The 22,072-nt window shown below is 46.2% G+C and overlaps 1 protein-coding gene across 2 annotated transcripts; it reads left to right on the top strand.

Annotated features, from left to right (window-relative positions):
* The first annotated feature begins 2,806 nt into the window (after positions 1 to 2,806).
* SOCS2 (suppressor of cytokine signaling 2) lies at positions 2,807 to 7,972 on the top strand. Of its 2 annotated transcripts, none has more exons than XM_087814493.1 (3): positions 2,807 to 3,092; positions 4,524 to 4,884; positions 6,511 to 7,972. In XM_087814493.1, exons 2-3 carry the CDS (start codon positions 4,746 to 4,748, stop codon positions 6,966 to 6,968), a joined length of 597 nt encoding a protein of 198 aa, XP_087670619.1. In that variant the 5' UTR covers positions 2,807 to 3,092; positions 4,524 to 4,745; the 3' UTR covers positions 6,969 to 7,972. The 2 variants fall into 2 exon arrangements, with proteins under 2 accessions (XP_087670619.1, XP_016070756.1); XM_016215270.2 differs by lacking the exon at positions 2,807 to 3,092 and adding an exon at positions 3,362 to 3,722.
* The last annotated feature ends 14,100 nt before the right edge of the window (positions 7,973 to 22,072 follow it).

The following is a 22,072-nucleotide window of genomic DNA, read 5'->3' as shown; positions in this document are numbered from 1 at the left end:
GGTTTTTAGCCTGAGCAACTGAAGACAGGAATGAACATTTTCAGAGATAGGGGTGATTGAAGGAGGAATGGTTTTTGTTTTTAAGGGGTGCTGTTTTAAGGGGTTATTAGGACTCAGTTTGGGGCATATTAAACTGGAGATGCCTATTCGACATTCAAAAGTGATGCTGAGTGGTGGGTCTGGAGTTCAGGACAGAGGTCCATCAGGACTGGAGTTATAAGCTCTACAAACTACACTCTGTTCCCTTAGAGTAAGTGAAGATGCTGGCCTAGGTGCAATTTTGGGAACATGATGACTATATCAAAAATACTAGAACAGTATTAAGAAAAATCAAAACTTAAAAATTCACCCATATCCTGCCACCCTAAAAAAAGCTGCTTTCATTTCTCCACATTTCCTTCTGGTTTTGCCCACATGCAAACATAATTTTATAATGTTGTAATAGCTTGAAATAGGTACAATTTCATATTTTAATTTTTTCACTTAATATGATCCCATAAACATTTTTGCTAAGAGGTTCCCATATGTGTTCCTTGTGGATTAAAAAGGCCAACAAAGTGCTGGGTTTTGCAGAGAAACATTTCAGAAACAAAAATCAAAAATCCTGCTTTGGTACAGTTTGGTGCTCCTATAGCTAGTGTTGTGTTTATTGTAAACTCTGTGTACAATGACTCTCTGTGGAGGTGACTTTGAACTGGGACCTGAATGATAAGAGCTGGCCATGTGCGCCATCTGGGGAAGGGCGCTCCAGGAAGACAGAACAGCATGTGGAAAAGAGGGGAAAGCATGCGTTAGGAGGCAACAGGAAAGCGCATTAAGAAGGGTTGCTGGCAGATTCATTTCAACTGGCAATTAAATATAAATTTATTTTACCTTAAAAAAATTTTAAATTACCTTTTAATTTAAACTACAGAAGAGTGAGTACACCCTGCCTCTGGGATTCTCTATCGAGGAAGAAGCCATATGGAATAATTTAGAACACAGTGAACCCTAGTAGATGCAGTGGTTCTTAAAGGTTCTGGGTCTGACTGCGCACAACTGCATGGAACCCGATTTGTTCCTTTACCCCAGTTCCTCGCAGGGGACTGAGTCCAGCCTCTTAATTTTATAGAGAAGGCTGAGGGTTTAAAGACAGAAAGCGACCCGTGCAAGTCTGCAGCTACTTTATTTTTAACCCTCACCGAGTTTTCCCATTGCTTTTCAGAGAGTGGAGAGGGGGAGAGGGAGAGATTGGTTGCCTCCTGCACGTACCCCGACTGGGCGGGCGTGGGAGCCGAGTGTGGAATCCAATCCGGGCCTCTTCGGGCGGAGGGCTGACGCTCTAACCGCTGAGCCACCGGGTCGGGCTCTGCCGCTGCTTCATAGGGGGTTTAGCTAGGGTCCAGTTAGCTCTGCCCTGCGCATCAAAGACCCTATAAGAAACAAAACCCGGCTCGGTGCGCACGACTCCATCTTGGAGAAAGCCCTTTGTTAGCTGGAATGCCCCACCCTCCCGGGCTCACCCGCCTACATTTGCATAGTCATTTACTCAAAAGCAGTAATAAACGAGAAAGCCGCCAACGCCGACTCCCGGCGGGGAAGGCGGGGAGCGGGTTCGCGCTTCCTCCCGGAGCCAGCAGGGGGGGCACCAGGCCAGGTTTGGGAGCCGCGCCTCCCCGCGCCTCCTCCCCCTTCCGCGCCCAACTTCACCGCTTCAACTCAAAGTGGTCATTGACCTTTCAAGCTTTTAAGCAGTGATGCAATACAATGGTATTTCAAAGAAAAATGGTTATCGAAATTTTGGATCCGGTTTTCCCGTGAATGTTAATGGTTTTGAAAAGTAGGTCACATTTTGGGGGCGGGCGTGCTGGCGAGGAGAGGAGTTCCAACTGAGGCCAGGTGACCTCCAACCGAGTGGGAGGAGGTGAAGGGTCCCGGAGCGGGGAAGAAGGGACGGGATCTTCCCGAATTCCCGGTCCCAGGGCGCCAGCCCCGCAGGAAATCGCAGAGACACGCGCTCTCCAGACCGCAGGCACCGAGGCCCATCGCCCAGCACCACCCAGGCGCCCGGGTCGGAGGGTCCCGTGGGCGGTCTGCTCAGGTGAGCGGAGGCTGCCAGGCAGCGGGAAAGAGACCGTGGAGCGGAGAGGAGGGGAGGAGCCGGGCGAGCCGGTGCCGCGAACGGCGAGTAGCACGGCGGGTGGGAGGGAACTGAGAGCGGCCAGCACCGCCCCGGGAGGCGCTCTCCGGCCGCTGGCTGCCTTCTAGGACCGGATCCGAGGGCACCGCCTCCGGCCCGCTCCCTCCGGCTGGCGGGCGTGGGCACCCCGGGTAGGGCTGGAAGGGGCCCTCCCCCGCTCTGTTCAAGCGTCTGCGAGCGGGAGGGGCCTTTTCGAGGACCTCGGGTCTCTCTCGGGCGCCGCTCCCAAAATGTGCGGCCTGGAGTGTCGCGTGAAGGGGCGGAGGGGATGGGAAAGAGGAGCCCCCGCCGTGGGCCGAGGATGTCGGTTATTCGCTCGACCCCGGCGCACCCCTGGCGCGGCTAGGGGACAGGCTTAGGTCGCGAAATGGGGACGATGGTGGCCCGGGTGTTTTCCTGCGCGTCTCCGAACAATCGGGAGTGTGGGGGTCAGAGGAGGGCGGGTTCCCAGGCAGCCACCCCGCCCGGCCCGGCCCCCGGGAGCTCAGAGCCCGCCTCCCATGAAGCCTGCGCAGTAGCGCTCCAGCCTTTTTAAAGCAGTAGCCTGGGCCGCGGTCACGTGGGGCGAATTCCTGGAAAGTTCCTGGAAAGCGGCCTCCGCTGCAGTCGGGCGGGGCGCTCTCGGAGCGCGGACCTGGGGGGAGGCGGGGAGCTTGGGAGGCGCGTCGGGCTGGGAAGTCGCTCGCACACTTCGCTCCGAGGACGGACGTTTAACTCTTGCCAAGTCTCGCCGCCGCAGCCGCCGCGGCTCGCGGGCCTTGGGCTTCACGTGAAGCATGAGCATCCTCGCCCGCCGCCACCGGCGCTGCGCGGGCCGCGGACTGTGCGCGCCGGGGCTCCGGGCGCGCCGCCTCAGCATCCTCTGTGCCCGCGGCCGGGGCGCCGGAGGAGCTCGGGCCGAGGCTAGCGGCAGGTACTGGTCCGGGGAGTGCGAAGGCTCCGCCCCAGGAGGGTCGCCGGGGAGGGCACCCGGGCGCCGCCGCGAGCGCGGGGCGGCCTTGGCTTCCGCAGCTTGGAGCCGCCAGGGGAAGAGTCCGAGCCGCGGTTCTGCCCCGCTGCCCGGTGCTGCTGCAGGCTTTCTCCGGTTCCTTCCCGGCGTCGGGAAGTCTCCAGAGTTTTTTTCTCCTAAACTGCCATCCAAATTAATAATCCTAATAACCTGATCTCCCGCTCCTCCCCGCCCTCCTGCCTCCCGCCCTGGCTCCTTACTCCTCCCTCTGTCCTTCCCACCTCCTTGGTCGCAGCCGGAGGGAAACCCAGCAGCTGCCCGGGGTGGGGGAGGGGGTGCGAGCCCCGAAGCGGGTGTTGGCGCCCGGGGGGTTCCAGGCGAATATCCCCCGGGCTTTTGTTTGCCCTCTGCGCTGAGAACTCCGGCCGCCGCGGCGGAGCGCCGGTCTCGTGGCACCCCCAGGCATCCCGTTCCCAAATTAAAAGTCAGCAGGGGAAACTAGGGCCGATACCCCTCCTTTCCGGGCCCCTCGGCTTCCCCGCCCCAGGTCCGCTGGGGCGGCTGCCGGGTGCGGAGACGGCGGTCGAGGCCGAGGTAAGGGCTCCGCTTTGGTTGTGTTGCAGGTCCCGCGGCTCCGCTGCCGCCGGCTCGGCCCCGGCTCGGGCCCGGGCTCCGAATCCCCGCGAAGGCTGCGCGCTCGGTCGATTCCTCGACAGCGCCCGTGGCGGCACCAGCAGCCGCCTGGCGCCAGGAGGGGCCGCCGCGGCTCCCGGCGGCGCCCCCCACCCCTGCCCGACGCTCGGGGAGGGGAGCGAGACCGCCTCCGGGCCGGGGAGACAGCTCTTCGCGCCCCTCGGCGCCCCGGGCTGGTGGCTCCAGCCCCAGGAGCTCCGCGGCGCCATGGGGTGGGGAACCGGGTTTGCGCCCGGCACTTTCTCCCGGGGCTCCCCGGGCTGTGCGGAGTGTGAGATAGGAGTTGCAATTTGGGGCGCTCTCCCTTTCTCGCCTTTAAACAGTTTTTCCACTTGCCCTTGACTAGGGCATATTTTACCACTGTGCCTGCAGCTTACTCTTTGCTCTTCCATTCTGCTAGCTGCGATTTCAGCGAGCTGCCCTGGGCGGGAAGACACCCGGCTCCCCACCCTCATCCTGTCTCTCCCGCCCCACCCCGCGCGCCCCCTCCCTTTCGCCAACTCTGGCGTCTCAGATCCCTGCTCTCTCTATGCTCCTGTCTTTGGAGCTGGGCCTGGGCAGTGACTGGATGCTTGGGGTTAAATGGTGCAGGAGCACAGACGCGCAGGAGTCCCCGGGATTTTCCACGTCGCTGTCTCCCCACCCACACCTCGGCCAGGGGTCTAGTTCGGACTGACCCAACCCCGCACTTTCTCTCTGCAGGCAAACTGTGGGTGACGGCGCCTGCGGGGGACTGTGCCATCTGTCCGCCAGGATCTGGGGAGGAAGAACCAGCAGCTCCCCACCCCCTCCCCCTCCACCACCATTTTGGATACTCCGCAGGGACGCGTTTTGGGGTTCCCACTGACTTCCAGGAAGGACGCGTGCCCCTCTCTGACCCCAGCTCCGGCGGCCACCTGTGTTCGCCGCGGTCACCCTTTGCCCATGACCCTGCGGTGCCTTGAGCCGTCCGGGAATGGCGCGGAAGGGACGCGGAGCCAGTGGGGGACGGCGGGGTCCTCGGAGGAGTCGTCCCCGGAGGCAGCGCGCCTGGCGAAGGCCTTGCGGGAGCTCAGTCAAACAGGTAGGGAGCGGAATGGCAGCCGCGCGCGAGGGGGCGCCTGCGCCAAGACGCAGCCGGGAGGTGGGGGCGGGCTAGGAGGCAGAGAATGAGATGGAAAAACGTCCCCTCACTTCCCATCCCCGCCTCAGAGCCGGGACGGCGGGGAGGATGCCCTCACCGGCCTGGATCCTTGGGAATGAGAAAGGAAAGTGGCTCTGGAGAGACTCCGGCCTGGAGGAGGGCCCGAGAAGGGCTCCTCGGAAATTGCCCCTTAGGGTGCTGGAACCTTTAACTGTTCTCCGCGCTCTCAGGGGTGGGCGCTCGGGCTCGAACCCTAGCTGGAGAAAGTGCCTGGTGCCTTACTCTCCGCGGGGTGCAAGGCGGCGAGTGGGCGCAGCGCTGCGGCAGCTTCTGCTGCATCCGGCTCCCGGGTGGAGCCGCCACCGCCGCCCGGGATCTTGGCGGCCAAGGCCAGGGACCGACAGATTGCCGCCCGGGCGGCTGCCGAGGAACCTGGAGGAGCGCGGTCCCCGAACCCGCGCCGCGCTCCACCTGCAGGGGGTCTTTCCAGCGCCGCCCTGCGCCTTGCGCGGCTGGCAGTTGTCTCTCGGCTTCTGGAGAAAGGAGTGAAAAACGATTCTGGCGAACCATGCAGGATTATCTCTCTGGATCCCAAAAGCTCACGTTTGGGGCAAAGTTTAAGTTTTGGTAGCTCTAGGAAGAGGGGACTGTTTCCTCACTTTAGGTTGTGGTCTTTACGTGCGGGCCATGGGCTTTTCCCCTCAGCTTGGAGAGACTGACTTAGGGGATCCGAGCAACTTTTTTAGGGGGCCATATTGTTCACACTTCTAAAATTCAGAATGTCTCTAGGTCATTTTTGCAAACGGGATGAGCCGGGGAGATGGTGCACAAGGCAGACCAAATCGAGAATGCTGGGAGACCCATGGACGGTTGGGATTGGATTTGAGTTAGGGCAAAGTCCAAAATATTGCAATCTTGAAGTACTAATTATTCATTGGGGTTTCCCTCATTTCTCAGTGACTGATAAGGTAGTTGTAATTGAGGAGGTAAACAGAAGCTATTGTACCTAGAACTGCGTTTTTAAAGCAAGTAAATAGCAGTGCTTTCTAGGGCTTTGAACAGAGATGCAGCCACTGACAGATTTGGGGGAGAGTAGGGGGACACCAACCATCCAAAAAGTTGCTTCTGTTTTTTCTCTATTGGAATTACTGGAGTTCAGTTTTACACATTTTTAAGGGCATGAATTTTATTTTTAACTTCTCATTTATTTCTAATTTACTTTAAATCTTGAGTGGTGCTGGAAGCACCGTGCTTTGTCAGCCAGCGTGTCATATTGTAAATATTCTTTTGTTTCATTAGGAGAAAATCTAGATACTTTAAAGAATAGCTACAGAAAATTACTTTTAAAAAAAACTGCCTCACACCTTGTGTTCATAAAATAACATGGACCTACATTTTCATTAAATTTCTATTGAAAGTATTTGTGGTAGTCTCTAGTAAACTTTCACTCACACAGTTCTTTTTAGAGCTAGAAAAAAAATGTTGTCAAGTACTTGCCCCATTTAAAAAATTCTTTATAATAACAATTTTACCCTCTTTTCTTTTTCTTTTTGAACAAAACCCCAGGTTGGTACTGGGGAAGTATGACTGTTAATGAAGCCAAAGAGAAATTAAAAGAGGCACCAGAAGGAACTTTCTTGATTAGAGATAGTTCGCATTCAGACTACCTACTAACAATATCTGTTAAAACATCAGCTGGACCAACTAATCTCCGAATCGAGTATCAAGATGGGAAATTCAGATTGGACTCTATCATATGTGTCAAGTCCAAGCTTAAACAGTTTGACAGTGTGGTTCATCTGATAGACTACTATGTTCAGATGTGCAAGGATAAGCGGACGGGCCCAGAAGCCCCCCGGAACGGCACTGTTCACCTTTATCTGACCAAACCGCTCTACACATCAGCACCACCTCTGCAGCATCTCTGCAGACTCACCATTAACAAACGCACCGGTGCCATCTGGGGACTGCCTTTGCCAACAAGACTAAAAGATTACTTGGAAGAATATAAATTCCAGGTATAAGTGTTTCTCTTTTTCTAAACATGCCTCATATAGAATATCTCCGAATGCAGCTATGTAAAAGAGAACCAAAACTTGAGTGACTGCTCTGGATAACTACACGGAATTCTAAGAACAGCTGAACCAATCTAACTTACATGTGTGATGAGGTAGCTAGGTCACAATATTTTCACCTGAGTAATGCTTCCCTTCCTAAGGCTAAGACCAGCTGATCCTTTTGAGTCAAAAAGTAAATGTCCCAAGTAAAGGCTGAAGTAACATTTTTGTCAGAGTGCGTTGCCTTTCTGAGGTTCCTTTCTTTTTGGTCGAAGGTCCAAGCACCAGTAGTAGAGAAAGAACTCCACGAAGGAGTCCTGAAGAAGGCGAAGGAAACTGAGACAGGCTTAACTTCCATTTTATATGCCTGGTGATCCGAGTCTATTTTGGACATGTTATATTTTGCATTCTAGTGTACCTAGAGATTTTGTTGGTCAGATATGCTTGTGAGTATTTATCCTTCATTTTATGCAATTAACCAAGTCAACCAAAAAAAGTGACCACGAAATCCTGCATTTGTCTTTTTACTACATGTATGAACTCTCATGTGAATGAGTACTGTAGTAATCCATTTTAAGGGAGCCTTACTTCAGAAATATTTCAAACTGGTGCAAATGGAAAAGACTTTGTCTTTTCCTTTAAGGCTAAAGACAAGAATGTCATGCTATATAGGTGCAACCCAGTCCTGGTTAATAAAACCATGTAGATACAGACATTTTACCCTTTGAAGTAGCTGTGTCCCAACCTGTTGCCATGGATTTTTTTGGAAATGGCTTTAGAAATTTCCAAGTTGTCCTTGAATTGTCTAACTATGGACATCAGCAGTTGTCTCCCTTCTACCATGTAGAAAACTTTGACTTAATTTTCTTCCAGATATAGGGGGATACCTGCCTGTTTTTCAAAGTGTTTATTTACTGCTGTTACTATTTGATTAGAATGTATTAAATAAAAAAAAACCCTGGCTTTTACAAGTTGCGCTTATATTACTTTGAATCATAGAAAACATACACTTTCTTGGTAATAGGAGGTTGCCATAAAAGTTTATGTCAAGTGGAATAAGCCAAATATTCAGCAAGAGGTAGAACATTGCTTGCCCTTCCCTGAAGCTATGGGTCATATTTGTCCTGTGTTTTGGAAAGCATGGTTTAGAAACTACAAGACTTGCCAAGTGGCCCTTTTACGAGTTGAACAGGCATAACACTAATGTCCTTTGTATTTTTGTATTTCCAAAAACATGGTTTAGAAACTACAAAAACTGATATTTCCTAGTTTTTAGAGGTTGAGTAGGCATAATACATAATAAAAAAAGTTTATGGCCATTTATTTTTTTGCTACATAGGCTCATGACTGTTGCAAATATACCATCTCTTGGTGTCCAGACATTATTCATTTGCCATCTTAAAAAAATTCTTCTGCATAGCTACATATAATGGTATTTTATTGGGAAAGCAAACCTAGTGTATCGTGTGTATCCCATCTGAATTATGCTAAGACAGAAACATATAATTTATGCTTATAAATTATAGCAAAAGGTGCTTAAATATTTTCATGAAGTTCTGCTTGTGTATTCAAACAGCAGAGCCAAACATGAAAGATTGCTAGGTGTCCCTTAGGAAGAATTAATTTGTAGCCTAAAAGTTAAAGAACAGCCATACTTTTAGGGTCTGGTCTATGATCGGGAGTTAACCTTTTCATTAAGATGTTCAGGTTCTGTGCATTACTTACCCTTTTTCTCCACCGAAAGCGGTTGTCCGGGATGGGATGTTTGACTTCTCTGGCAAAACTTCCACATGGCCACTGCCAAGGGGCTTTGTGGGATTTCTTTAAGGTCTTTCGCACTTCTGTTCTCATTGTTTCAGACACTCAGTTATTTCTCAGTTATTGAGAGTTGGACACAGTCGTGGGGTGTGAGTACCCGTGGAACTGTGGAAAGTTCTGTACTATTGCTAGCAAGTGACTAATGATGAGAAAACCAGAGGACAGCAAAACATCTTGAGTGTGCTGCGGAACCATTATTGCCTCACATTTCAATCTTCCCTATTTCAAGTACGTTGATAAACATTAGGAGACAATCGCTCTCTTTTTTGTTTTTTTGTTTTATTTTGTCTTGTTTTTTGTTTTTTTTTCCAATTACTAATATTTACTTCTGAGTTTATTGTGTGCCAGGTTCTTACTCAGCACTTGACATGCATTATCTCATTTAATCCTCACTCAGACTAGATGAGCAAAGTGCAGTGATCACAGGAGGTACACCTTCTGATTTGTGAGTGAGGAGGCATTCCAGGAATATCCTAGCCCTTTTTATTCCTGGAGAACTACGAAGAGCAAATTGCTGCTATTTCTACATTGATCCAGACAAACAAGTTAGAGCAGGCTATAAAAGGAACCCTCAGCATTTTTATTGCTGCTTCAACTGGAAAAGTATAGGTACCTTAATTAGTGTTGTGCTCTATGGGATTTCAGTCAGCTGGGCCCAGTGCTTTTCTCCTGGTGTGGGGGTGGGTCAGGAGGGGGTGTCACTGGTTTACTTGGTGGCGGGTACATGATGCTGGTTACGAGTTATTGGTAGCTCCATTTTATAGACCACTGAACAAAAACGTTAAGGTGTATACTTGCCTAAATTATCCTCAACAGAGCCAAGAAAAATACCCAGGGATCTCTTTGTGTGCAGGGCAGTTTCTGACATTAGTGAGGGTTTGTATTGTTGCTGCTATTGAAGAATGTAGGATGCGGGACTTAACATATCCTCTCAAATTTAAAATACTTTGAGTTTCCATTGGGAGCAGAGTTGAGGAAGTGGTTTTTCATTCTATCAAAGTGGGCACTGGGGACTGCTTTTTAGGGAGCTGGGGTTTTCTGTTTTGTTTTTAGGGCTTTGGACAGTGGAGAAAAGGCAGTTCAGCTTATGAGCTGAGAGTTCTTTTCTGGTGTGTCAGTAAAAAATCCTGACTTCATAGTAATTATGTAATCCAAATAGGTAAGAGAATGGTGCAGTTGTTTGGGAGTGTTTATTTTCTTGGGAAGGATTTTCTCTGCTTTTAGAAAATTGTACCCTGGTAGGAGGGTAAGAGACAGAGACGTCATCAAATAATCCACGGGATGGAATGTCCTGAGACCAGGCCGTGTTCTGCTCCGTGTGGGTAGGCACAGGGTGGTGGGGGTGAGTGGCTGTGGTTACATCTAACAGCTGGGCTCAGGCCTCTCTTGTCTCCCAGTGGTCATTTCTAGCTTCTGGAGCAAAAAAGGATTGTCATTCATTCTAGGCCTTTTGTTTACTAATGGGCCTTGTATTTTCCACTTTTCTAATGTAATTTAGTTTTGCATTTTACTGAAGACTGTCAGGCCCAGGGAAGTCAGGAAATTTGCATATATATATATACACACACAAACACACACACACCATACAGCAAATCCATGGTGGCGGTCAGTGAACGCATATTTTAACCGTTTAGTTGTAAGAACTGCACCCTTGTACTCTTTGTTTAAATTGTCAATACTGTATTTCTATACCCTGTAAGCCCTACAATTCTTTTAACATCTCATTTTTCTTCCTCTGAAACTAGACCGGAGGCCTTTGGAATACTATATGAGATAATTCCAATTCTTGGCTCCTTCCACCCCACTTCAAATAATCGGCTTCTGCTGGGTTTCATGATGTCTTGATCCACGTTAGAGTTTTGCATTCATTTTAACTCCTCAACGTTTCTAACCTATTTTCTGTTTTAGTATCTAAACCCTGCCATCCATGCTCTTTTATGATCTCATTTCTGCTTCTGCCAGATGTGACTCACACACAGTCGTGTCCGGGTGACTGCCCACCTCCTGTCCGCACCGGTGGAGTCCATTCTTTTGCCCGCTCATGGGCATAATGGCAGTTAATTCCTGCCTCACTTTCTCCCTTTTGTGTCATTAAGTTGACCTTTTAGCTCCTCTGACATAGCTCCGCTGGCCGTATTACAGTCCAGTGAAAGAGAGTCATTATGTTCTCGAGTTGGGTGATTGAATGATTTAGAATACTTTGAGATTAAATCTGTCTCTTAGTCTCTCTCTTTGATTCCTTTCAGGTTTTCAAACAAGTAGCTAGCCTCAAATACCACACATTTGTTATGTGCATGCTTTAATTTTTTTTTCAAGTATCAGAGTATCAGAGACTCCTTAAGTTGCATTTCATTTTATTGAAATGTAAATGCCCTCCATTCCTTCCTTCTGCTTGTCTATATGGAAGTGATTTTGTGATAGTCTTTTTTTTTTTTTTAAGAATTCAGTCATTTTATTTATTTTTATTTATTTTTTAATCCTCACCCGAGGATATTTTTTCCCCCATTGCTTTTCAGAAAGAGTGGAAGGGGGGAGAGAGAGGGAAACATCGATGTGAGAGAGACACATTGATTGGTTTCCTCCCGCAAGGCTTGAGCCTGCAACCGAGGTACATGCCCTTGGCCAGAATCAAACCTAGGACCCTTCAGTCCAGGCCGACACTCTAACCACTGGGCCAGACCAGCTAGGGCTGTGATAGTCTTGTTTCACTCCTACATAGGCATATACTTTTTTATTCCTGTATTCACATTTTTTCCCCCAGTTTTTTTTCTATGTGGCTTGAGTTCAGGTTACTTAACCTTCTTACCAAAGTAAAGCAACAGCTGTTGCTATGGTTGCTATGGTGGCCTTTAAAAGCCCTGGAGTCCCCAGTGCCTGGATAGTAAGTACGCTGAAATCATGGAGCACAGCTGGATATTCCTTTGTACCCCTCCAGGAGCTTTGTCAACAAGAGGCTGGATCAGACGAGTGCTGTCCCAGAGAATGGGGCTCACGTCAGTAAACATTCAGTGAGCTATAAAAATAAGACTGCTTTTACAGACAGTCTCACTTGGAACTGTATCCTTAACTTATAGGAACTCTGACTTGCCCTGGAGATCAGGCACACATTTTGTGAACTATTACTCATGTCGCACTGCCTCTGTTAGAAACGGGAGGGGAAGGCAAGCCAGGGTCCTAGAGAGAGGGAAGGACATATGGTCAGCTGCCTTCCTCTTCTATCTAAGCAAAAATACCACCCAAGGAGCCCTCCCCTTTCCATGGTGGAGAGAGTGAGACTTCACAGAACTCCATAAAATGTTTCTATATTTTCTTAACCGTGTTAGGAGAAAAATTTATATTTTGCTAAATGGTTTTCCCTTCTGTTAGTTTGGTATGTTTTTTCCTGTTTAGATTTTGGCCCAGAGGGCTGCTGTGATCTTTAACATTCAGAAAAATATTTTCCATGTTATTTCTACCCAGAGAAGTTGTTTGATTTCCCATTTGAACCTCCCCTCTGCCATCGTGATTGATCTTGACCCTTCTTGGGTTTCCAGCTTATTTCTCCTCTTTGCCATTTCCAGGTTGTGGTCATCAATACTATATTTGGTCAGAAAGTGTGTTTGCATTTTGCATATTTGATTAGGACATCTGCTTTTAGTTGTCTGCAGTAATAGGGGCAGAGAGAAGGGGGTAAGTGAAACTCACAAACACATCTAGCTAATACTGGTTTCAACTTTCTCCCCATTCAGTCTCCTTTACTAGAGCCACTGATAGACATTAGCTGCTTCTTTGTTCACTCACTTTATTTTCCTTGTCCATCAGGCAATGAGGATGTTAATAAACAACCAAATGACTAAAAAGATGGCAAGATGAGAAAATTGAGGCTGGAGAATCAGTGGTGTGCTGAGGACTCCTGAGAGGCAATTGTTAAATACAGTACTTAGAGATTATGAACTAAATCACTACGGGTAAAGCATTGGTAGACAGAAATCAGCTATGGTGAGAATATTTACACTACGGAAACTGGCAGGTGCTACAAATTAACGTCTTTAGACCCCTTGGTGAGGAAGGTCTTTCTGCGAAAGGTTGAAGAGGAGGGTAGAGGTGAGCAGGGGCATATCTTACAGGCCTTGCTGAAGAGCTTGGAATTTATCCAGAGTGCCATGGGGGAGTAACTGAACTAGGTTTATATTTTATATCCTCTGGAAGCCCTTTGGAAATGGCTTGGAAAAAAGCAAGTGTGGAATTTAGGAGACTGGTTAGGTGTGAGCTGATAGGTGTGAAGGGCTGGGAAGGGGGCAGTGGTTGGGGAGAAGATTGGGGAGGGGTGCAGACACTGACTCCCCTTGTCTGTAGGCTCATATTTGTGCTGGAGTTTGGAGCTTTGTGTTCCACAGATGCATGCTTCTCTTTGAAGGCCAGCTTCTACACTGTGTGAGTTTAGGTAGTTGGCAGATTCCATTCCCAGGAAAGTAGGAAGTTGTGGCCCAGTGGGCAGAACCTTGAACTAGGAATTGGAAAACTTGGGGTCTGCTTCTGGTTGTTTGACCATGGGCCAAACACTGAATCTCCTAGGGTCTCAGTTATGCCATCTGTAAAATGAGAAGCTTGGCGCCTTCATGCTTTTCAGTTGTTCCAGTGAAGTACCCTATGTGCCCGGATACAGAGCAGTCTCTCTCCCAGTGGGCTGGGAGTGGTCAAAGGAGAGGCAAGCTCTACATTTCTCTGGAGTCTAAGTTTCTACCTAAACTGTAGTGTGGATTTTGTCTCTATGCCTTAATATATTCTCATTTATTTTGAAAAAACAGTAACTTCCTTCTAACTCTGGACTTTTCCACAGCTGGAGTCAATTGACTCCATTGCTTTTCTGGTTAAAAGAATCTTGTGTTTTCTTCTGTCTATGGATCTTTGAGTGCTACCCTATAAGCAAAGAGTAGTTTGGACTTCGGTTTTTAGATCTTGGTTCTGATGGAGACGCAGGATCTGCTGTGTGTTGGTCATTATCACAATAACCCTTCGGGTGAATTTTCATTATCAAGGGACCTGGAGGGCTGTCTTTGCTCTGCTCCCTGAGCCAATATAACAGACGTGATCCCAGACAGTTGTGGGCAAGTGATACATTTTTGCAAGTCATTTATGTAGATCATTCTCATTTCTGATTGATCGAACTTCAATGGATAGGGATGACAGTGAGCTTAATTTTTCTTTTTCTCTGTCAAAGAAGTCAAAGAAAAAAAGAGGGAGGGAGGGAGGGAGAGAAGGAAGGAGAAAGGAAAGAAAAGAAAAGAAAAGAAAAAATTACAAAAAACCTAGAAAGTACTAAGGGAATTATTAGATTCACTTTGGTAAAGTGAAAAGAATCTTGGAGCATAAATGATCCTTCTCTAATCTATTCACCTTGCCTATTTGTATTTTCCTCATCTGTTTTAAAGTGGGGCACCTCTGATCTTGGGGCACACTCTAGGGGGGTGGGTGTATGCAGACCTCATTGGCAGAGGCAGAGGAACATCATTGAGCCTGGCAGTGGCTAAAAGTCCCAAGAGATCCAGGTGGCAGCTACCATGGGATTTATGATGTTCCAGGCACGGCAGTGAGGTGGCCATTCTATAACAAACCAACTCTTGGGCTTCCAGGGAACTGGAAAAAGCTAGAACATTTAGTAATGCCAGGCACTCCACTTGATGCTTTACAAGGATGACCTCACTCAGTGCTCCCAACAAACCTTCCAAATAGATTCTGCTTTTATCTCCACTTTAGAAGGAGATTGACAGGGAAAGATTTAGTGACTTAAAAGAGAGAGCTGAGATTTGAACTCGGGCCAGTCGGACTCCAAACCCATGCTTTTATTCACTCTACTATCCTTTTTCTCAATAAGCTTACACATGCTTTTAAGCTCTGAGGCCTGCAGCCAGCATGTGCCTCAACGATGTATGCTAGGCCATGTACCTTTTAGTCACATGCAGTTAGTAGAGGGCTCTGACTTTGTCTGCCCAATGTGTGATTGTGATATTATTAGGACTTTGATTTCAGAGGTAACACAAGATCTCTCAAAGCCCAGAGCATCCAGCTTGGAAGGATTCCTTCCATCTGAATTTATTCCTCTCCTTCCTCCCTCTAATCCCCTTTGAGGATCTATCTAGTGCAACTATAACCCACCATCTCTTCTCTATCACACCTTTCCTTTCTCTGCAGGTAAATTATATGAATAATGGGTCAGTCATAATAAGCTAGGTTATGCTGCAAAACAAACATCCCCAAACTCTTAGAGGCTTAAAATAACAACGGTTTAATCTTATAACAAAGATTTCTCTACCCATATATGTCTGTCATGTGTCATCAGGGAGGCTCTTTTCTTAGTCATTCAGGAACCCAGACTGACATAGCAGCCACCTCCTTGACCATGACTGGGTTGCTGAACCAGTGGGAAAGGAGAAATCCAGGGATCTCTGTTGGCATTTAAATGCCCTGTCACTTCTACTCCTAACTCATTGGACAGAACTCTGTAAAATGGTGCCACCCAACCACAAGGGGGCCAAGCAGTCCAGTCCTCCCCTGTGCACAAGAGGAGAAAATCAAGTATTTGGTGAGCAGCAGTAATAGCCACCACATATACCATGCCATATATACCTTCTTTCTTCTTTCTTCTCCCTAGTTGGGCTAATTCAACCTCAGGTAAACTTTATAGGATACACATAGCCTCTTTAATCCATTCCTCCTTTCTTTGTTGTCTTCCAAAACTTCTTCAAGTAGTGCAAAATAATATCTCTATTTCCTTTGTATGAGCCATTTGTGAGCCAGAAGGAAAGGTCCTAAGACTTGAAGTGAAATTATACATATTAAAGAGCTAGGGCTACTCACCTCAAAAGCTTCTGAAATAACTAGAGATTCCTTCTGATCTTCACAAATGTCTCCTGGGCTTCCTCACCCTGCTACATTTAAACCTATCTTTCCCCAGTTGTCAATGTTCAAGACGAATAAAGCTCACATTCACTTCTACTGCTTACTGTTTCACTTAATTAGCTGTATTGCAAGAGTATTGAATAGTATTATTTTCTAGCAATTTCAAATTAAACGTAGACCCATTTAGGCACATTATAAATTAGAAGGACTTTTGTGTGATAAGTTGGGTACCTTATCACCAATTTAAATTGGCTTCTGAGGGAAATTGTATTCTAAATTCCAGACAACTGGTTTGCATATCATGTTTTAGAATGCAACCTATTCCTAGGTTGGGGTCTTTTTCTACAGCATATTTATACCAGAATAAGCGCTGTGTTTTAATGGACAATTATCCTCTACTGTATCATGGGTTATTATCTTTGGAAAATTAGCATATGTAAAATTTACTTAATTCAAAATTTTATGAACACAATTTTCCCCTTCATTCTCCATTTCACTTTTTCTACATTAGCCCAGATCAGAAACTGAAGTGTTATTATTATTTTTTAAAATCCTCACCCGAGGATATGTTTATTGATTTTAGAGAAAGACGGGAGGGAGAGAGAGAGAGAGAGAGAGAAACATCAATCAGTTACCTCCCATACACACCCTGACTGGGGATTGAGCCCACAACCTAAGTGTGTTCCCTGACTGGGAATCGAACCCCAAACCTTTTGGTGTACAGGACAGTGCACCAACCAACTGAGCCACCCAGCCAGGGCTACTGTTATTTTTGACTTCTCTTTATATTTATCTCATTTATTTAGTTATTCACTCAATCATTCAACAACTACTTACTGAGTATTTACTTGTGCCATGCACAAGGCAAAGTCCTGGAGAAAGTTAAAAAATACAATCTCTGCCCTTAAGGAGATTCTGGGTAGTGGGGAGACACACATGCCAGCAATTATGGTATAGTTGACTCTTGAACAACATGGGTCTGAACTGTGTGGGTCCACTTATATGGGGATTTTTTTCAATAAATACCATAAATGTATTTTCTCAGTAACATTTTCTCCAGCTTATTTATTGTAAGGATACAGCATATAATATATATAACATACAAAATAGGTGTTAATCAACTGTTTTTGTTATCGGTAAGGTTTCCAGTCAACAATAGGCTGTTAGTAGTTAAGTTTTGGGGGAGTCAAAAGTTGTATGTGGCTTTTCAACTGTGTGGGGTGAGGGAGTCAGTGCCTGTAACCCCCATGTTGTTCAAGGGTGATCTATACAATGAGATAATCAATATAATGTGTGTACAAAGAATAGTGGAAGCAGAGATAAAACACCTGGGCTGCTTGAAGGTGTAGGTGTCAGGAAAGGCATCAGAGTGGAGGCGGCTTTTGACCAGAACTTAAAGAAAAGGAGTTGGCCTGCCAGGCTGGGTGGCTCAGTTGGTTGAGTATCGTCCTGTACACCAAAAAAGAAAAAAGGTTGTGGGTTCGATTCCCAGGTGGGGAGGCAACCTATCGATATTTCTCTCTCTCTCTGTCTCTCAAATCAATAGGAATTTAAATATATATTGGGAAGGAAGGTGAGGAGGAAGAATTTGTGGGAGGTTATAGGGACAGAGTGAACCTGTTGATAGATCTGGGACAGAAAGCAGAGGGAGGAATCCACATGCACCCTTCTTCGAGAGCAGAATTCTTCCTACTGCTTGTCATGCCTGTCCCTCCCTTTCCATTGCTATCGTGACTTAACTCTTAAACTTCTATCATAGTCATACATGTAAGTGTGGTTTAAAAAACCAAGTAGTGTGGAGAGACAATGCAAAACCCTTGCTCCTCGCCTCTCCATCTGCCAATCCTACACTTTTTTTGAACAGTTACAGTGTTATCTTTCTGGCGAGACTGGGAATTCTCTGCAGGAAATGCCTTGTAATCCTCCCTACGTTTTCGTTTTAGGTGTTGAATAAATGACTGATAGATTCCAAGGCACTTCCTGTTTCAAGGTCCTTACGTCCATCAATTGTACCATACTCTAGTTGCAGAATTTATACCAACTGTGACATTCTAGGACATGGTGCTTTTACCTAAAATCCTCAAGTTTTTTGTCATTTGTCTTCACCTAAAATAACACAGAATGTGCAAATAAAAATTCCCTTTACTTGGACTTTCTGGTTGTTTTCGTGTGAGTTTAGTGCGGTGGTGGGTTGAATAGCCCTATGTAATCTAAAACCAGAAATTGAGAAGGTGGATTTGAAATTTCTACCCATTACCTTTTTGGGGTGGGGGGTGCCTGCCCTGTCTCGGGAGCAGTAGTTAATTTTTGCATGGTTGCCCATGTTGAGTTGCAGATGGGGCTGCAGCTGAGACCTTTGATTGGCTGGCTGAAGTTCCCGGCCATGCTTCTTGGGAGGTCCAGGAATGTATAGTTTTGTGGTCTGATGTATTTTTGTGGTTGCCAGATAAAACTCGTGTCTGGCACTTTTTCTAGGAAATACACATTTAGATAGCTCCACGTTGATTTGTAGGAACTTAGTGTTATTACAATTTTGTGGCAGAACTTTTTCTCAAGTGGCAGAAGAAATAAAGGAACTTCAGTTTTGAGGGCTGTTAACAGCACCTTCCATTAGTGCCCAAGCTGAGAAGGTTGACAAAGTACTGGATTTTTAATATGGATTTTGGCAAAAATAAGCAAGTATCTGGACTTTTAAGAGTAACCGATACAGTAAAATACAGTTTTAGCTACCGACACTGGACTAGCCCCCAAACTTTTAGAAAAAGGCACCTTTCCCCTTATTTCCTAAATAACATGTCTCAGTCCAGTAACCAGGGGGACGACTCTGGGGTTAACCTGGGGATTTGATTACTGTTTTCTTGCTGTTTTTTGGAGGGAGGCAGAGCAGGGTTTGGGAGAAACGGACTCTGGAAAGGTTAGCTTCCCAATTTACACATGAAAATCACAGTCCTTTTCTTCATTAATATTATAAATATTTGAAAAGCACATTAGAGATAGTTACTGAAGAAATGAGAGACATTACCTGGTAATACGATGAGTTAACTTTTCTTTAAACTCACTGGCTTCTCCCTTAAAAGAACTGGCTGGGTAGCAAGTCCGGACTCGTTGGCACTGTAGGTAAGCCTCAGAATGCTACTCTTGGAGCAAAAGGACTATTTAAAAAATAAAAATAAAAAATGCTTTCTTGAAATATAATTTTTAGAGGAGAAAAATTTCAGATTTGGAAGAAATATTGAAGCTGCAGACCTTCAAGCCCAACTTCTTCAAAATCATTTAATGGGCAGGGTGACGAAGCACGGGAACAGAGAGCTTTCATGGCTAATAAAGGAGCTAAAACCCCAGACTCCGCGAGAGACAGGAAAGGAGTGACTTTGATTTACACATAAGACCAGGAAAGAAACGGCGGCAGATATTTCTAGGAACCAGTTAAGGGCGAAAGAAAAAGACGAGTCAGGAGAAGAAAGTGCCCGCCTGCGGTCTGCGGCAGGAGGCGCCTCGCGCAGTTTCTGTTCCTCCCGGAGCGTTTTCCAGCCGGGCGGCCACCGGGCGGCCACCGGGCTGCTCGCAGGTCGCAGGTCGCAGGTCGCAGGTCGCAGGTCTCGGACGTGCGGAGCTGCCACGGGGACGGGACGCTGATCGCGGCGCCCCGGGTGATGCAGAAAAAGTTGTTTGTGCGCCGCCCGCTCGCGTGGGGAGCCCGCTGGCCCGCCCGGGCAGCTCCTCCCAGCGCGGCCCAGCGCCCTGGGGCTCCCGGACCCCTGCGGTGCAGACTGGGAAGGAGGGATGTTTAGAAGCTGACCGATGTCGGGGTGTTTGGAATGGAAAGCACCCCAGGCGGGTAGGGGGCTGAGAGCGGACAGCTGCGCTTTCCGTCCTGCCGGGTGGGGACTGGGCTCGCAGCTGCTCCCCGAGCCTGTCACCCGCGTGGCTGGGCAAAGGGGCTTCCACCGACCGGCTCAAAAAAGAGCACCCGTTCTGTTTTTGTTAATGCACGTTTAATGTATCTTTATTATGAGCTGGTTTTCAATGCATCTAAAAGTAATAACATGGTTATTACCATGATTAGAAATCTAATCGGTTCGGAAGGCGATGAAGCAAAAAATAAAATTGCTAACCCCTCTGGTCCCACTCTCCAGAGGTGACTGTTGTTAAAAGTTTCTTTTTTTTTCTTCCAGAATTTTTAAATGCAAGATAGCATATATTTCAATTGATTTTAAAAAGCAGTATTATACATTCTGCTCTGCGATTTGCTTTTTTAATTTAACATTTGAGAATATATCTACCTAGCTTTACAAATCTTTCATGCTGACAGGAAGCTCTACCTCATTCATACACGTGTGCACCATATTCCATGGTATAAAATGCACCGCCGTTCATTGGATCAGTCCCCTACCAGTGGACATTGAGGTTGTCTCCAGCTTTCTGCTATTACAAACAACAATGCAGGAAACATGTCTGTGCTTACGTTGCTGTGTGCTTCTGGGGATATATATGTTGAGTAAATTTCTAGCAGTGAAATTTTAGGGTCAAAGGATATGCACATTAACATTTTTTAAAAATATTTTTTATTTATTAATTTGAGAGAGAGAGAAACATTGATTTCTTCCACTTATTTTTGCATTCATTGATTGATTCTTGTATGTGCCCTGACCTGGGATCGAACCCACAACCTTGGCATACCCAGACAATGCTCTTACTGACTGAGCTACCTGGCCAGGGCTGTGCATTAACATTTTAATAGGTATTTCTAAACCATATTCCAAAAAGGGTGCACCAATTAATATTTCAGTCTTAAATAAGTTACTGTCTTTTAAGTTGTAAGTATAATTGAGGGTTTTCCTTAAAATACTATTAGTTTTTAAATAGCATATTTAGTATTGAGACCAAATAAGCTTGCTCATTTGCTAATTAAGTGACCTGCAAGTTAAATCTCCATTCCAGGAAGAATGTCCCTGGAGTGCTAAGTGCTGGGCCAGCCTTTAGCACCAGCAAGAGGCTGAGCCCAGCAGCCTGGAGAGCCTTAGAGCCGGCACGACCAGAGACATCCAGAGCTAAGGGGCAGGCACATGGCTTCATGCTTTGCTGGTGGCTCCAAATAAAACAATTTACTGTCTTTAGAAATCCTGGGGCAGAATTGAAAAAAAAAAAAACAAACCCAAAATTTAATGTTTAATACTATCATCTTCAATTAGTTCTGTTGAAAAGACATTGATTGAGCACAACCGTGGTAAAAAGTTCCTCCTTCTCTGACTCCCTGTCATCCCCACTCTGACCCCCTCTCCTAGCTTTCTCTCCTCATTCCTTTTGTGCTTCTTTCTTTTCATACATACCAGCCACTCATGGTACCAGAGGGGTAGCCAGTTTTCGGGACAATGGAATTGATTTCCTGCAACTGAAAGGTGGTTCTGGAGAGGGAATTAACTATGCCAGTGGTTATTACCACAGGGAGCCAACTGTGTATCTAGACTCTCCCCTCCTCTGCTTATGACCCCAAATTCTTAGAGCAGTCTCCCTATACAGAAACATTTCATTTCTTATTTTTAAGTTTTTTAGTGTTAACACCTATTGCAGATGAAGCCAAGCTATACCCAGAGGCCAAGACATAAGTCACGTTGCAAAAAACCTGTAGTTCAAGTTGCTATGAAATTGCTTAATAAGCGATCATAGTAGCACTTATAATACCTTTTAAATTATAGCCAACTCTTCGGGAATTACAGAACTTTGACAAGTATTTTATTTCACAAATTACCTGCTTGTTTGGAAAATGGCCCTTTCAGAACTCAGCTCCCTCAGCCTCAAAAGTCCTCTTAAACAAAGACACAGCCACATCAGAATAGGATCTAGATGTCAGCACAAAGGAAACAAACAAACAAAACTCAAACTAAACTGAAATGAAATTTCCATTTAAGGTCTGGATCTCTGTGGCTTTCATACAAAGACTTATGCCTTAAAATAAAGGAACTAAACCAACAGGTATAGAAAGCCTGTTTAATCAAAACTCTTCATTTCAAGCTCCTAATTTCCCTGTAACACACTGGAAGCCAGCAGGAAGAAAGGAAGTGAAATGGCTCGTTCTATGTTGTCCCTAAATAGAACATTCTTTGCAACTGGCAGGAAGCACCTGGGGGATGCCATTAGAAATCTGAAAATAAATTGTTTTTGAAATAAGAAGGGGAACATAAATCGGTTTCTAACTTCAGCTGCTTTTAACATTTTTACATACATACATTTTTATACTCTGAATTCTGATGATCATGAATTCAAATTAAAAATGCATTTACATTTAGGAAAGGATGCAGATAACAAGATAGGAAATTTTAGCTTAACTCTGAATCTCCTTTTCTTTACTTTGACTAAAACTGATCTTCAATATT

The sequence above is a fragment of the Miniopterus natalensis genome, chromosome 2 (assembly GCF_054644295.1).
Source record: "Miniopterus natalensis isolate mMinNat1 chromosome 2, mMinNat1.hap1, whole genome shotgun sequence".
NCBI lineage: Eukaryota > Metazoa > Chordata > Mammalia > Chiroptera > Miniopteridae > Miniopterus > Miniopterus natalensis.
Note: the sequence above shows the minus strand (reverse complement) of the source record. Positions and strands in the feature narration are given on the sequence as shown.